Source organism: Orcinus orca, chromosome 14 (genome assembly GCF_937001465.1).
Source record: "Orcinus orca chromosome 14, mOrcOrc1.1, whole genome shotgun sequence".
Taxonomy (NCBI): domain Eukaryota; kingdom Metazoa; phylum Chordata; class Mammalia; order Artiodactyla; family Delphinidae; genus Orcinus; species Orcinus orca.
This window is the reverse complement of record NC_064572.1, coordinates 82,373,904-82,390,638: the sequence shown is the minus strand read 5'-3', so window position 1 is coordinate 82,390,638 and position 16,735 is coordinate 82,373,904. Positions and strand designations below refer to the sequence as shown.

At 45.6% G+C, this 16,735-nt stretch overlaps 1 protein-coding gene across 6 annotated transcripts in view; it reads left to right on the top strand.

Annotated features, from left to right (window-relative positions):
• CPXM2 (carboxypeptidase X, M14 family member 2) overlaps positions 1-16,735 on the top strand; it is a 156,100-nt gene that overhangs the window by 79,563 nt on the left and 59,802 nt on the right. For all 6 annotated transcript variants that reach the window (XM_049696772.1, XM_033420813.2, XM_033420812.2 and 3 more), the window contains exons 5-7: positions 5,821-5,905; positions 6,889-7,039; positions 16,154-16,242. In XM_049696772.1, the coding sequence (XP_049552729.1) occupies positions 5,821-5,905; positions 6,889-7,039; positions 16,154-16,242 (325 nt within the window). The remainder of the gene's footprint in view (positions 1-5,820; positions 5,906-6,888; positions 7,040-16,153; positions 16,243-16,735) is intronic.

The following is a 16,735-nucleotide window of genomic DNA, read 5'->3' as shown; positions in this document are numbered from 1 at the left end:
ACATGGAACGTTAGAGTTGACTATATGCTGAGTCATAAAGGAAACCTCAACAAATGCCAAAGTATTGACATGATTTAAAGTATGTTCTCTGTCCACAATGGAATTAAAGTAGAAATCAGTAATAAATAGATAACTGGAAAATCCCTAGTAACTGGAAATTTAAAATTATACTCCTAAATAGTTCATGATCAAAGAAGAAATCACGACTGGAATTCATATTTTGAACTGAATGATAATGAAGGTATGACATATCAAAATTATAGCATGTGGCTAAAGCAGTGCTGAAAGGGACTTTCTAACCTTAAATGCACATATTAGAAATGCAGAAAGACTGAATATCAGTGATCTCAATAAATTGTACAAAAAGAACAGCAAATCAGACCTAAAGAATCACCAAGAAAAAGATAATGAAGATAAGAGTAGAAATTAATAAAATATTACTTTGAGCCTTAGGAAGTTGCTGATATTCAATCATTTTGATCTATAAAAACGGTAGTTTCATATGGTTCTTAATAGGAAACAAATTATAGAGAGAGTAAACAAGGCCAAATGTTGATTCTTTGAAAAGATTAATAAAATGAATAAACTCATGGCAGACCAGGGAAAGAGGAAAAAAATCAACTACCAATGCCAAAATTGGAAAAGGGAGCATTGTTAAAAATCTTATAGACGCGAAAAAGACAATAAAATGATACTAAGAACATGTTTGTGCCAATAATATTGAAAATAGCTGAAACGCAATAATTCTTCAAAAGACACAAGTTACTAAAACTGACAGAAGAAGAAATAGAATATCAGAGTGGTCCAATATCTACTAAAAATGTCAATTCATTATTAAATATTGTCCCACAAAGAAAACTGCCAATTTCAGAATGTTTGAGTTCTTCCAAACATTTGAGAAAGCTATAGCACTTAAAAAAAATCCAGAAAATGGAAAAAGGGAAGCATTTCCCACCTATGAGTTTGACATAAATTTGATATCAAAATCTGATTAGGACATTACAAAAAGCAAATTTATGAAAAAATTTCTTTCTTGAGCATAGATACAAAAAATCCTAAGCAACGTATTGCCAAATTGAATCCAGCAATATGTGGATCCAGCAATCCATCACCACCAAGTGGGATTTATTCCAGGAATGTAAGTGTGGTTTAGCCACAGTTGTAACCAATTGCTATAATTCACCACATAAACAGAACTAAAGAGAGAAATAATATGATCACTCTGATAGATGCATAAAAGGCATTTGAGAAAATTCTATAGCCATTTGTGTTTAAAAGAAAAAAGATCCCTTTAAGCTAGCAATAAAGAGGAACTTTCTTAATCTGAAGAAACATATCTACCAAAAGCCCATGGTGGAGTATAGCCAAGCTCCTTGCAGTGAGGGGCACTGGGGCTCACACTGCAGACTCTGCTTGGAGCTCCTGCTATGACTCCAAAGCTTGTATGTACTGACTCATTTTGAGAACTAGAAGTTTTTTATAATGTGAAAAAAAGAAATAGTCCAAACAGCAGGAATTACATATTCTCCTGTTATAACATTAGAAAGTATTTTGATAGAAGCTGAAAGACTCTATTCAATATTTTCTGAATATAACATGATATGGAGATGCAGCAACCATCTTACAACCCATCTTACAACCCTTGGAGCCAATGAGTATGAAAAATGAATGTCTACTGATGTTGACTCTGGTACAGTCAACCAGCTGCATAAGTGCTAGCAGCTGCAAACATCCAGATTCTCTTGTTATGTGAGAAAGAATGAACTCATACTTGGTTACAATAAAAACAAACTAACACATAAACAAAGGAAAAAAACCCCTACTGGAAACGTAGTGAAATACTGAATGGTGAAATACTTAAACCTTTCCTTCAATCTCAGGAATGAGACAAAGATGTCTATTATTAGCATTTCTTTCAGCATTGAACTGGAGATCCTAGTCAGTATAATAAATAAAGCAAGAAAAAAAATAAAGCCCTAACAATTGGAAATAAACAGAACTATCATTGTTCTCAGATGACATATCATGTCCTTAACAACATCCAAAGGAATCCCAAACTCTTAGAATTATTAATGAATTAGCAAAGTGGTTGGATACACAGTCAACATACAAAAAGCATTTATATTTCTACACACCAGCAACAAAAAAGGAGAAAATAAAACTTAAAATATTATTTATAAAATAATCAACATCAACTATCTAGGAATAAATCTAACAAAAGATAAATACAATAACACCTAAATAAATAGAGGGGTATACCATGTTTATGGATTGGAAGATTTAATATTGGAAATGTTAATTCCTTTAAAACTGACCTATAGATTCAATGCCATCTCAATTAAAATCCAAAAGGCTTTGTTTTGGAAATTGACAAGCAGAATCTAAAATTTATATAGGAATGCAAAGGGCCAAGAACAGTCAAGGAAATTGTGAAAAGCAAAAACAAAATGGGAAAATGTACACTACCAGATACAAAGACCTATTATAAAGCTACAGAAATCAAGACAGAGTGTGTTTAGCATAAGATAAGGAACAATGGAACAGAATATAGCATCCCCAAACATACCCACACATGTACAGTCACGTGATTTACAGCAATGGTGCCGTTGATGTGCAATAGGAAAGTAATCATATAAATGGTTATGGGTCAATTGAAAGCCCATATGGAAAACAATGTATCTTGACCCTTACCTCACACCGGTACCAGTCCGTGGCCTGTTAGGAACCGGGCGGCACAGCAGGAGGTGAGCAGCAGGCGAGCAAGCGGAGCTTCATCTGTATTTACAGCCGCTCCCCATCGCTCACATTACCGCCTGAGCTCCACCTGCTGTCAGATCAGCGGCGGCGCTGGATTCTCATAGGAGCGCGAACCCTGCTGTGAACTGCGCATGCGAGGGATCTTGGTTGCGCGCTCCTTATGAGAATCTAACGCCTGATGATCTGAGGTGGAGCTGAGGCGGTGATGCTAGCGCTGGGGAGTGGCTGCAAATACAGATTATCATTAGCTGAGAGGTTTGACCGCACAGAGACCATAACAAATCAATTGTTTGCAGACTCATATCGAAACCCTATCAGTGAGTGGCTAGTGAAAACAAGCTCAGGGCTCCCACTGATTCTGCATTATGGTGAGTTGTATAATGATTTCATTATATATTACAAGGTAATAATAGTAGAAATAAAGTGCACAATAAATGTAATGCGCTTGAATCATCCCAAAACCATCCCCCTCCCCGGTCCGTGGAAAAATTGTCTCCCAAGAAACCAGTCCCTGGTGCCAAAAAGGTTGGGGACCGCTGGTTTAGAGGCAGACAGAGAACAGGAGAAGAGGAGTCCGGACAAATGGAACAGTATGTGCAAAGGCCCTGAAGCAAGAGAGAGTATAATCAGTATCAGGAATTGAAAGAAAGAGCATGGAAAACAGGAGGTAAGCAAGGGTCTTATAGAACATGATGAGGAATTTGGTCTAAATACTAACATAGCTGATACTTTAAGCAGGAGGTGACATATTAGTATTTCATTAGAAAAGTAAACCTCTGACTGCATGATAGATTGGAGGGCAGTTTAAATTTCAGAAGACCAGTGGGAAGCAACTGCAATAGTCCTGGCCAGAGAGAATGGGCTGGGTGGTGGGAGTGAAGATGGAGGGAGTGGAGAGATTCTAGAAGGATGTGGAAGGTACAATTGACAGAACTTGGTGATGGTTTCACTGTAGGGGAGAGAGGGAAAGGGGGGCCAAGGAGGACTCCGGGATTTTGTTGCCCTGGGTGGATGGCAGTACTTTTTCTGAGGCAGGGGGTCCCAGGTTGGGGTACAGAGTGGACGAAATAAATCAGTTGGTTTGGGCGGGTTCAATTAGAGACATCGCTGAGACGGTAAGTGGAGAGGTCAGCTAGGCAGAAGGATGTGATGTAGGTCTGCAGTTCAGAAGAGAGGGCTGAGCCACATCATTAATTACCCTTCAAACATAAGTGTTGGATTTGTCCATATTTGTTTTTTTTTAAGTTTGAGAAATTATTACTTGGTTTGCATTTCCTTTTTTCTCTCTCCCCTTTTCTTTGGAGGACTTGTTTGAATTTTTCTTTCCACCCCTCTCTTATTGTTTGTGTGCTTCTTTTGACTGAGAGGCTTCCTAAATTCATCACTTCCACCCACGCGTGGGTGAGGGATACACCCCTCACCTCTGCCACCCCTCACCTCTGCTGACTGCCTCGCTGGGTCACTGTGGGGCGTGATCAGCAGAAAAACAGATGGCAAAGGAACTGCAGATGCAAGTCATTTGGAAATGATTTGAATGTTGGAAACAGTTTGCTGTTTGGGGTGAGGATCATTTTCCGGTGCAAAGGGCCTGAGCTGTTGCTGAGGGGCCTTTCGAAAGGCGTGCTTAGCGCATCTTAATCTGCAGGCGTGGGCTCAAGTCCGTAACCTCCTGCGGAGGAGCACGTTGTTTGATAGATCCTGGCTCCCAGCAGGTAGTCACAGAAAGCTGGTGGACAGGTGAGAGAAGGGAGAAAGTTCAGCAGAGAGTTGGCTTCCAAGCACATATAAAAGCACCTAAGAATAATTTTTGAACGAGTCAGGCAATTCAGAATGAATAGAGCCAGCAGCTCTTTCTAAACAAACTTTACTAGACAGTATTGATTTGGACTAGAAACTGAGAACCTTCTTGGGATCTGTCTGGATCCTGAGTCCAAGGAGATTTCACAGTAGGAAAACAAGGATTCCAAATGCTTCAGCTGGTGGAATGTTCTAAAAGATTAGTACATTGGTGCTTAGTTCCAATATTTAAGAAATTTGAAAGGAAGACGCTCAGGAAGACTTGTCTATGTTGCTTAACAATTAATGTTATAAAAAACTGAGGCAAGGGCTTCCCTGGTGGCGCAGTGGTTGAGAGTCCGCCTGCCAATGCGGGGGACGTGGGTTCGTGCCCCGGTCCGGGAGGATCCCGCATGCCGCGGAGCGGCTGTCCGCGGAGCCATGGCCGCTGAGCCTGCGCGTCCAGAGCCTGTGCTCCGCAACGGGAGAGGCCACAACAGTGAGAGGCCCCAGTACCGCAAGAAAAAAAAAAAGAAAACTGAGGCAGAGCTGAAAAATGTGTTTTCCGCAGGAAAGTCATTTTTTTTTTTGCTTATCAAATTGACCTCCACTCTGGGAAGTCAACTTTTGGCTCTTTTCCCCTCAGTAATTTCTGTGCAGTAGGATGTGATGAAAGGGGTCTGGCCTGGGGCCCAGATATCACTGGATTATTGCTGGCTGTGGAGTGGGGTGGGAGAATTGTCTGCACGGCTGTGACAGCCCAGGAGAAACCTCGTGTGTCTTAGAGACTCAGCCTGCTGTTTCTGTGGTTGGTGGGATCTAGTTCGTTATGTTCCCAAACAGTTTTCCACATGAAATTTCTAGGCCAACTTGCCGCTTTTACTGAGATTTCTTTCCCACGTGGAACTCTACTACTGTGTGTGACGTAAATGTTCAGCATAAACAAATACGTAAGTTATTTGTGTACGTTTATGTGCGTGACCAACATTTAGTTCTTCCTGGGGGCCAGGTATTGTCCTAAGTGTTTAAAGAGTATGAAACCATTTAATGCTTACATTAATATTTTAAGCTTGGTGCTCTTATAATTCCCACTTCGTGGATGAATAAACTGTAGCCTAGATGGGTCTGTTACCTGGCCAAGGCCACAAGGAGGGTGAGCAGTGGAGGCCAGGGTGTGACCCAGTGCTGTCCACCTCTGGGACCTGCTTTCTCTATTGCTGCACCTCTGCGTGGAAGAGGGAAACATTTTTAAGTGTGTAGTCCCAATGGTGTTTTGTTTTTTCTTAGGAGTGACTGGGTAACCTCCTATAAGGTCATGGTGAGCAATGACAGCCATACGTGGGTCACTGTTAAGAATGGATCTGGAGACATGGTGAGTCTCTTTTCCCTCCGACCACACCCTTGGTGTCTGGCTGTGCAGGGCCTGGCAGAGGCAGTGGACACCCGACCAGTGTTTGCACCTGGATGTTGCCTGGTTCTGTGTCAACCCAGACCAGCCATCCAGTCTGATGGATAATGACCCCCTTTCCATACCCTGAAGCTCGGAACCAAGTGGCCCACATTTAGGGCTCCAATTCAGAGCTGCTGGAATTCAGTCTCTTCCACAAGTCACAACTCAGCCCTGGAAGGTCAGCGGCCCATGGGGAATATTGGGACCTGCACAGCTAGTCATTTATAGTAGTTCCTGAACTTTCTTTAACGACCCTGGTCTTTCAGCTCCACGCTTCCCTCCGGGTTAGCCAGTTCCGATCCTATCACCCTCTTCCTCGGGTTCTCAAGTGCAAGTTCCAAACGTGGTATCCAGTGCCTTCCAAGATCTGACTGCAGCCTCCATTTCAACCTTCTTTATCATACTTACCACGCCCCGCCCACCCCCCCAACCCTGCACACACTCCTCTGTGTTCCAGTAACAGGGAGATGGTTGCTCTTCTCCTGAATCCCATCTCTGGGCTTCTCCAGCCATTGCTTCCTTTGCTTTACAATCCCTCACATCCCCACACATCTAAAGACTTTTCCTTCAAGGCCAGTTCAAATGGCACCTCATCCCTGAAGCTTTGCCTGGTCCTTTCCTTCTTCTGACATCCCAGAGCTTTGTGGATGTCTCTTTGCCATGGCACTAGTAGATTTCACCTATGACATCTAAATATAACGCCCCTCCTCCTCCCTGGCCCCCCCACTAGACTGGGGCTTCCTGAGGGCAGGGTCCAGGCCTGATCCATTTCTCCTTCCCCCTCAATGCCCAGCTCACGTTAGGTGTTGCTCGAGATCTTGTGGAATGAGTGAATTACTGACTCTTTCATGCCTTGATAATCAAGCTCTAAAAGATTCTCTTTTCTCCCCCTTGTGCATAAGTAGATATTTGAAGGAAACAGTGAAAAGGAGATTCCTGTCCTCAACGAGCTGCCCGTCCCCATGGTGGCGCGCTACATCCGCATAAACCCACGGTCCTGGTTCGATAATGGGAGCATCTGCATGAGGATGGAGATCCTCGGCTGCCCGTTGCCAGGTGAGTCTGCCCGCCCGTTGCCAGGTGAGTCTGCCCGTGCTTCCTGCAGGGCAGGAGTGCTGACGGAGCACAGGTGCTTAGCCAGCAAGGTGAATAAAAATGAGCCACACAATCTTTTTCTCATGTAAAAAAATACCACATCTATCGCAGAATATTTAGAAAACATAGGTAAACAAAAAGAAAATAAATACAAATCTCCCATAACCCCACTCAGAAGCACCATGAACATTTGGTGTATTAAAGTAACATGTCAGCTGTGGTTTTGCCTACTGGGATTTTAAGATGATATATGTTGCAAGGTTGAAAATTCACTCAAAGCTACTACTCAGAAGCAGGCAAAAAAAAAATTAGATAACATTGTTTTTGGTAACACGTTTAATTGCCCTTGACTGCTCCTGCTACACTGGGTAGAGGAGGTGGTAGGAGTTAATTTTAAACTTGACCATGTCCATAGTCTCTCCGTAAAAGTAACTTTGCTTGGATGCCTGTGTCTTTGGGAAAATGCTTGCTCCTTTCGGCTGTGTTCCCCTTGCCCTGTCTTCACATCGTGGTATCTGGGTGTGACCGCAGAGTGGCAGGAAGATGGGGGCTTGAGTTCGCACGTGGACCCTTGCTGGTGTCTGCTCTGGACAGGCCGATCTTGTTTGGCTTTGCTGCTCTGTCGGCCTTTCAGAACTTATGAGTTCGTGTGCATACGGAGCCTTATGTGGCAGCCCCTTCATCCTGTCCAGACATCTCCAGGGAAGGAAGCTGGCCTCCAGAACATTCCTAAGGCCCTTCACTAGGGCCTCTAGGAATTTCCACTTTCCTGTCCACCCACAGTCAGGCCGTAGGGAACGAGGAGCACAGCTTCGGGTTCTTTCTCCTATACTTTCTCCCCCAGGAAAGCCTCAGTTTTCTTGTCTAGTGAGAGTCAGGCCTTGCTACCTCTGGATTCCCCCTGCCAGGGGAAGGGCACCACCAGCTCTGATGTCTCAGGTGCCGCTATATCCGTCGCGCTATTTCTACAGCCATCCCACCCCCCACACCGTGAACTTACAGTTACTGAGTTTTCGAAGCATATTTCCTGTCGTTTATTGCTTTTCCCTCAATCCCGTAATATCCATGATCTTGCTTTGCCAAGTATGAATTTGTAGAACATACGCTCTGTATTGGTGAGAAAGATGGGTCTACCTACCTACCTACTTACCCTCACACCAGACGGATTCTTTGTTATATATTTGTGCTTACTAGATGGCAAACTTTTTTCATATCATTTAAACTATTAGAGACCATCTGTCTTGTGGATGCTTTTATCCTAGTCTGCGGACAATATCTCATGTTTTCAAACTGCCTCTTAGAAGTTCAGTTGTGTCCAGTGTTTTGATTCTCTACAGAATCCCACAGTGCGTATCTTTGTTTCTGTGTCATTGTGCGCGTCCAAAATTATAGTGTAAATATGGGATTATTGCTCAAATTAGGTTACAGTGGCTGGGGTTGCTGGTGGAAAGGAAGTATGTGTTTCCAAGGATGATCCAGATTTGGGATCCGGGCCCCCTTTTGTGGCTGGCTCAGCCTGGGGTGACAGTCGCCTGCTGCCGCCCAGGGCCTGCTGGGCGTTCCTGAGTTCACTGCATCCACAGGCACAGATGTAGGCGGGGGTCTGTGAGGCCTTCTTTGTGCCATGTCACTCAGCACAGCCTTGGTCTGCTTGCTTTAAAAAGCAGGGTCACGGTTTCTCTCTGAGGGCGGGAATTCATCTGTCGTTGGTAAAGGGCAAAGGGCAGCCTGTGAGAGTCTCATGAAATAAATATTTTCCTGTTAAGTTATTCTTGGTGGGTGTATGTTTGAAGATAGGTCCTGGGAGCAATTTAAACACAAAGACAGAATTACTGTGTGAAATCTGGATGGGTTTCAAGTATGTATGGACTTGGAATGGTTCTATTTTCCAACCCTGAATATTTAGGGCCATTTTTCTTCTAGAAGTTACTTAGCAGTCTGCCCAGAGGGGAGCTGGCCTTTGTGCATGCCGCCTGGCGGTGGTCATATCTGAGGGCCTGGGGTGGCACAGGGGCCCCATGTCCACGTGGGTAATTGAACCTTGCTCAGTTGCCTTGTCGACACAATTCCTTTATGCAAGTTAACGAGGCCAAAGGCAGGGGTGACCCAAGCAACTCAGCCGCTCAAACCCAAGGTGACTTCGTGCTCTACATGCAAACGCCCAGAGTCTGTTCTTCCTGGAACTCTTGTTTATGAAAAATTCATTTACCTTTGCTTCTGCTTCTTCTCTGTTCTGTCCTCCCTGTCTTCCTGTGGACTCTCAGGTGAGAGCAGAGGAAGGGGAAGATTCTTTTTAAGTCTTCGTGAATAATGTGTCCAGAAATTTTTGAACTAGAAAATGAATTACCCTATACCATGGTCTATTAATAGGATTGTTAAAGCTCGAATAGAAAAGGGGGAGTGTTGTTTAATGGTTATAGTTTCAGTTTTGTAAGATGAGAATGGTTTAGAGATCTGTTTCTGCAACAGTGTGGATATATGTAACACTACTCAACAGTACTCTTGAAAATGGTTAAAATGGTAAATTTTATGTTATGGGTGTTTTACCATGATTTAAAAAAATTTTTTAATTCAAACAAATCTTTTAAATGTTGTTCATTTTTTTAAAAAGTGAAAGGAAGTCCTCTTCCCCAAATTTGAATGGACTTGTCCATTTTGGACTAAGGATCTATGCATATCAGAAACTCTGGGGAGAGCTTCGTAAGATAAATTTTTAATAATGAAGAATTCAGGTGAAGACACACGCCAGCTGACCTGTAGATCACAGCCTTGGTGGTTTTCAGGTATTTTGCTGTTGCAAACAACACTGCAATGTGCTCTGCCTCGTTCAAAAAAGAGCTCCATTGTTCTGCACACGATTTCCCCACAGGGTGACAGGACTGTGCCCAGGGTCCTGGGAAATAACCCTGCAGGGCAGGGGGTGGCAATGCTTGAGCCCCTGGTGCCAGTCTGCAGCTTCTATTATGAATGTGAGACTCTGACCTCTTTGGGGCAAGTCTTCACTCCTCCCACCTCGTCTTCCTGGCCACCAGGTCTGAGCAACTGTCCTCTCTCTGCACAGTGCCAAGTGGTCCAGGGTCTTGAATTTGACCCAGAGGAGCTTGTGGTGAGCTGTACAAAGATCTGTGGAAAGGAGCTTGTGTCCCTCAAGCATGGAGGAGCTGCTAAAGGGCATTGCCCCTGAATCATTCCTTTGGGCAGGCCAGGACCCGTTGAGATGCTGTGTCTCCTTTCTCTGCATACACATACCCTCCATTCATAAGCCACTGAGAAAATGTTTTAATTGTAAGACCACCTACAATCTCGCTGAAATGTAATAATGTTTCAGCCTGCCCCACCCCCTCTCAACAATTTGTATAAATTGGGGGAAGGATGGGTTCTATTGGATCAGCATAACTGCAAGGACCTTTTAAATCTATTTGCTTTACTACCTTCCACTTTCCTTCACCAAGTCAGACCACACTCCCCCCAAAAGTCATGTCCACGTGGAACCTCAGAATGTGACCTTTTTTTGGAAAGAGGCACTTTGCAGATGTGAGTAGTTAACGATGACATCATACTGGGTTAGGGTGGGCCTTAAATCCAATGACTGGTGTCCTTAAGAAGAGAAAACAGAGCCACACAGGGAGAAGGCATGTGATGACTGAGCCAGAGATTGGAATCATGAGGCTACAAGCCAAGGATTGCTGTCAACCACCAGAAGCAAGGATCTTCTCTGAGAGCCTTGAAAGTGCACGGCCCTGCTGACAGCTTCATTTCAGACTTCTGTCCTTCAGAAATGTGAGAGGAGAAATTTCAAGCTACCTAGTTTATGACACTTTGTTATGGCAGCCCTAGGAAACCAGTACACTAACAGATTCAAAGACGGCATAATGTTCCATAATTATCCTCAATCCTGAGGATGTGCTTTTCATTTACCACTCGCTCCACCCTACCCTCCATTCTCTGTTCCGCCATAGTGGTAAGGTAATAGCATCATGGCATAAAGTGGGCCTCTTCTCAGAGGTCACCTGGGCCCTGGAAAGTGCTATCTTTTTGTAACTAGCCCTTTCTACATAACTTGATTGGAGTATCCATCCATCCATCCATCCGTTCATTCCTCACTCATTCATTCATCATCAGACGCTTCAGGAGCACCCGTTCGGAGTCAGGGCCCAAGGATTCTGAGATAAGATGCCACGGTTGCTGCTCCCAGAGCTCTCGCTGTCCAGTGGGGGAGGCGTGGCGGCGTCTTTTCCCCAGTGAATCCATCTCAGTTCAGGGGGCTCCAGGCTTGCTGGCTGCAGCCTGTCCCCCCTTTTGCAGAAGGCATCTTGCCCTTCTGAGTTTAAATAAACGTGTGATTTCTCTTCTTGTCCAACTGCCTGATGTTGATTATCTTAGGAAACTGTATAAACAACAACACTCTTGAAAATTGTCTTTCCTGACAGTTTCTCCTGTCAGTCAGGCCTCAGATCGGCCCTGGGACTTCCTGGAGAAGGTGAGCCAGCCAAGAAATCAGAGCGTTTCCTGGACTCACGCGAGCAGCGTGGTGGAGATGCTATGCGGTGGGGTTATATGAGGCGGGGCGGCAAGGAAATAAGCATGAATGATGTGCTGCTCCCTCTTCGGAGCCACATGGAGCTGTGGGTTTGATGCTTGCACTGACAGTAATGACCTAAGATCATAATGGGCTCTGCCTGGGGGTCCACGTCTCCCCCTTGCCCCTTTTGGAGTGACCTTGTCATAAGAACAGTCAGATGGCGCTGGACAAGTGCGACTTCTTCTCATTAGGTCGCCAGCTCTTTGCAGAAGGGGTTTGGTGCTGTTTGCATATGGTACCAGGTCATCTGTGCTCAGGGCTCCGTGCTGGGGGTGTCGGGGCTTCGGGAGGTCACAAGGCCACAGTGATGGGCATTTCCTTGGGTGAGGGGTGGGCCTCGTGGCAGGGAAAGAAAGATCTGTGGTGGCTGCGTTTCTGGTATCCTCCTTAGTCCTCAGAGAGCACTTGGAGGCCAGCAATATTTTTTTTAAATGAGGTGAAATTCACATAACATACAATTAAGCTTTTTTAAAGCATACAGTTCAGTGATAGTATATTCACAGGGTTGTATGATCACTGGCTCTTTCTAGTTTCAGAACTTTGTCATGGACCCAAAACCAGCCTGGACCCACTGAGTAATCACTTCTGGATCCCCCTCCACGGGGTAACCTCTAATCTGCAGTGTCTCTATGGATAAAGCGTGTCATGAGACTAGCGATGGTAGATTGCAGTGAGCCCCCTTTCCAGGAAAGACAGCCTTTCCTCTCCCAGCTGAGCACCCGCAAAGCAAGGTCCCAACCCCCAGAGCAGCAAACAGCTGAGCAGAACGGTCCAAGAATGGTGGTGTCCCCTTGGATGTCCAGGAATGGGGTTTGGTCTGCATAGTGTAGTGAGCTGGTGCCGGATTAGGGATGAGAATAGCGAGTGTCCACATCAGTGAGGAGCTGGGAACGTTCGGGGTGTGGACTCGTTTCCAGGGCTGCCGTAACTAAGTACCAAAATCCAGGTGGCTTAGGATACAGAAAGTTATCGTCTCACAGTCCTAGAGGTAGAAGTTTGAGATCAAGGTGTAGCAGCGCTGGTTCCTTCTGACGCCATGAGGGAGAGTCTGCTCCTTGCCTCTCCCCCGGCTGCTGGTGGTTTGCTGTCTAACTTTTGACATTCCTCAGCTTGTTAGATGCATCACCCCCATCTCTGCCTTCACTGTCACATGGTGTCCCCTGCGTGCTTCTCTCCATGTTCACATTTCCCCTTTGGATAGACACAGTCATAATGGAATAGGGCCCCCCCTAAGGACCTCATGTACACTTCATTAGCTCTGTAAAAACCCTCTCTCCAAATAAGGTCACGTCCTAAGGTCCTGGGGATTAGGACTGCAGCATATCTTTTTGGAGGGGGGCCATCATTCAACCCAAAAGAGGCTTAATGAGTAGCCCCGTTGGGACGGAACAGGACTTTGGGTCACCGAATAAGAGACGTAATGTTGGGAGGGCAGTTTTAGACTCCATGTGCCCCGTCTGCAGTTTGTCTATTCCCATTACTAAGGTGTTCCAGAAGGAATCAGCTGGTTTTCAGTACATCTGATATATGAAACCAGCCACATGAAAGGAAGCAGGAGACTGATTCTCCAGAGCTCCATCTGCAAGGATAAAAGCCTTGCAGACTAAATCCGGACTTCTGTTTCAAATGTCGGAAGTCCTACTCAAATTACCTTGGGAGGGGTCGGGGGAGAAGGAAAATTTTCGCTCACAGGAATGAAAATTCCCGGGGTAGATCTGACTCCAGCTTCAGGTAGGAATAGGTCTGCAATCTCAGGGCCTTCTTGTGCAGTCAGGGCTCCTCTCCCACCACCGTGCAGGCAGGAAGCTTGGCCACTAACACCCCAAACTCATCCACCATGTGAGTGACGCCAGCAGGAGACCCTCGTGGGGAGGAGCTCTGGGAGGAGTCATCTTATCAGCTCAGCTTGGATCCTGGGACCATCTCTGAGCCAGTGGCTGTGACCAGAGGACGTGTGTTTTCATTGGCTGAACCTGGATCACACGCCCATACCTGTGAGTGCTGGGCAAGGCTATTCCATTGGAAGCATCTAGAATAGATTCCCCACAGGAGACTGGGATTCTTTTGTCCACAGAAGAGAGAAGGGGACAGTGGGTTTGGCTGACTAGCGGGGTGGGTTTGTAGACTATGGGCCCCAGGGAGGCGGGGGGGCGGGGCTTGCTTCTCACTCCTTACCTGCAGTGTTGGGGCCCTGATAGGTTCTCAATAAAACTTTATCCAATCAGAATAAGTGGACAAGTTTAGAAGTATTTCTTCGAAAGGTGGAAGACTGAAGGTTGTGAAAATGTTCACCTGTGGTTCTGAGTCAGTTCTGGAACTTGTATGCATATCCTCAAATTGATTAGTCTCAAGGAAGGAAGGATGTTGCCAAACATGGAGATCTTTCTACGTTGAGTTCTGAGTTTTTCTTCAGTCCTTTTTAAGAACCTTGAAGACATAACTTGCGTTTGAAGACAAAAGGGGCTTTCAAGAAGAGTCTTGTGAAAGAGGCCCCTGGGACTTGGGGGCGGGGTGTTGAATAGCTCTAAGGAATCAGCAGTGTAAAGTAATTCAGTGTAAAGTAATGTGAAAATGTGCTTTACCTTGGCTTTGAAACATGCAGGTTTGGAAATCAAAGGTCAGGAGGCTTGCTGGAGGGTACGGTCAGCCTGCACTCCCCAAAGGAGAGAACTTGGAACATAACTGGGGGCCTTTGCTGAACCTGAACTACTTTTGCTTTCTTTCTGGAACAGAATGCCAGTTTGCATTATTTCTTTTTCAATGGTGATTATTTGTTTCTGATAGTGTTACTGGAAAACCTTCTGTGAATATTAAACACCAAGTCGTTTTTGGTGCGTGGGTCTATATGTGATTTTCAACGTGCCGCCTGTGGCCGCAGTTCTCAAGGGTGAAGCCAGTCTTTAAGGGGCCCTCGGCAGGTAGGTTCCAGGTGGCAGTCACGCCAGGTGGCTGTGGATTGCAGACAGGCAGCCAGCTCGCGTGATCGCAGATGTGTGTGATGTGCACTGCGGACCTCAACCCTGCTGGCAGTGCGCTCAGTACTTTAACACGGTGCTTCTCACACTTCTGGATTTTTTAAAATGTGGATTCGGATTCAGTAGGCGTAGGCTGCGTCTTACAAGCAGCCAGTGTTGCTGGTCTGTGGCCTTGCTTGGTGGCAGAGTTAGGACTCCCTGCTCCTAATACCACTGGGAGCTGGTGTTCGTCCTCCCATCACCCGCCACCGCCATCACCTCCAGAATTATCCCTTGAGCCACTTGGATCAGACAGCTGCTATGGTTCCAGCTTTGCTCACGTGGTTCCGGAGTTAGTAGGTTAACTTGTCTAAAGTACCATGTGCTCTCTGCCTTGGGGAGGGGTCTGCGCTGACCGGGATTTCTGGCTGCACGGAGCTGGGGCTGGAGATGGCAAGCCTGGCTGAGGCTCTGTAAGCCTCCGACTCTGTCAGGTCAGGAGAGGGCCCACTGAACGATCCCTGCCCCCTCATCCCCCTTCCAGCTCTTCCTGTTCCCTTGCCCCTCCTTCCTTCTCAGTGCTCATTGTTTCTGTAGTTGTATAAACGACATCGGCTTATAGGAATTACAGAAAAAAGTCAATTTATCTGTAAGAGAATTAAGTCAAGAGCAGACATCTCCTCCCCAGTCCTCAGGGGTCACCACTTCTAATGCGTCCTGACTATGCCTGTTAGGGTGCTTCGGCCCCAACAACAGAAACCCCAGCTCCCACTGGCTTAGCAGTTCAGGGAATTCTTTATGTCAGGTGATTGGAAGTCCCAAGGGAGGTTGATGGGGATCTAGGGTTGGTTCACTCAGAGGTTCTCTCTGTCCTCTACTCTGGAGAGATTCTCGCTCACTCCTCTGTGCCATTAAAGTCCTTCCCTTCAATCTGGACCAATAAGAGTGGCCAGGAGTGCTATGTTCTGATTGGCTTAGACCAGTCATGTAGGACCCCTGGAGCTTAAGGCATGAGGTCAGTTTCCTAGAAGTGGAGAAGAGGGGATTCCCAAACAACACAGGGCTTCTGATAGGAAGGATGAAAGTGGACTGCATGCTGGGCAAGCAAGTGATAGAGTCCACCGCACTTCTGAAAATTTCCATGCAATTGTGATATTCATTCATTCACTTATTCCTTCCTTCATTTAGTGTGACTGTTTGCCAGGCACGAATACTAACAATAAACCAGTGAGGGAGGTACCAGTGTTCCCCTGTTTATGGGTGAAGACACTAAGGAAAAACTACAGTGACTTATCCAAGGTCACACAGCACACAAGTAGAAGAGATTGGAACCCAGGCATTCTGGCTCCAGGCCCATGGCTCTCCCCACTGGGTAGTTCTGACTCTTAAGATGCTTCTTGAAAGTTGGCTCTCTCACCTCTGTGCGAAAGTTAGAAGCTAGAGGTTGAGCTGTGTTCCCACACAAATCAGGCACCTAACACAGCCACCACAAGTAATAGAGTAATGTGGATGAATTCAAAACCATATTTCTGTCCCTAGATCCAAATAACTATTATCACCGACGGAATGAAATGACCACCACCGATGACCTGGATTTTAAGCACCACAGCTATAAGGAAATGCGTCAGGTAAGATCCAGGTTTGTCAAAGAGAAATCTCTCCTGTGCCCAGAAGCACGTAGGTGTTTGTTTTTGTGCTTTTATGGTTTGTTGAAGCCACAGGAAATGCTTGTAGTTTCGAGGCTGAGAATGCCTTGGGGTTCAGGTGACCAGAGGAAACCTCCCTCGCCAGCAAGTGATTGAAGCAGAATTCGAAGCCAAGCTTTCAGATTTAATACTATACTTCTTCCACCTACGCTGTTGGTGGAAATGTAAATTGGTGACAGCCACTATAGAAAACAGTATGGAGGTTCCTTAAAAAAATAAAAATAGAGCTACCATATGATCCAGTGATCCCATTCCTGGGTATATATCCAGAAAAAATTGAAGATTCTAGTTGGAAAAGATTCATGTGCCCAAATGTTCGTAGCCAAGACACGGAAACAACCTAAGTGCCCATCAACAGACGATTGGCTTAAGAAGATGTGGTATATGTATATACAATGGAATATTAGCCACAAAA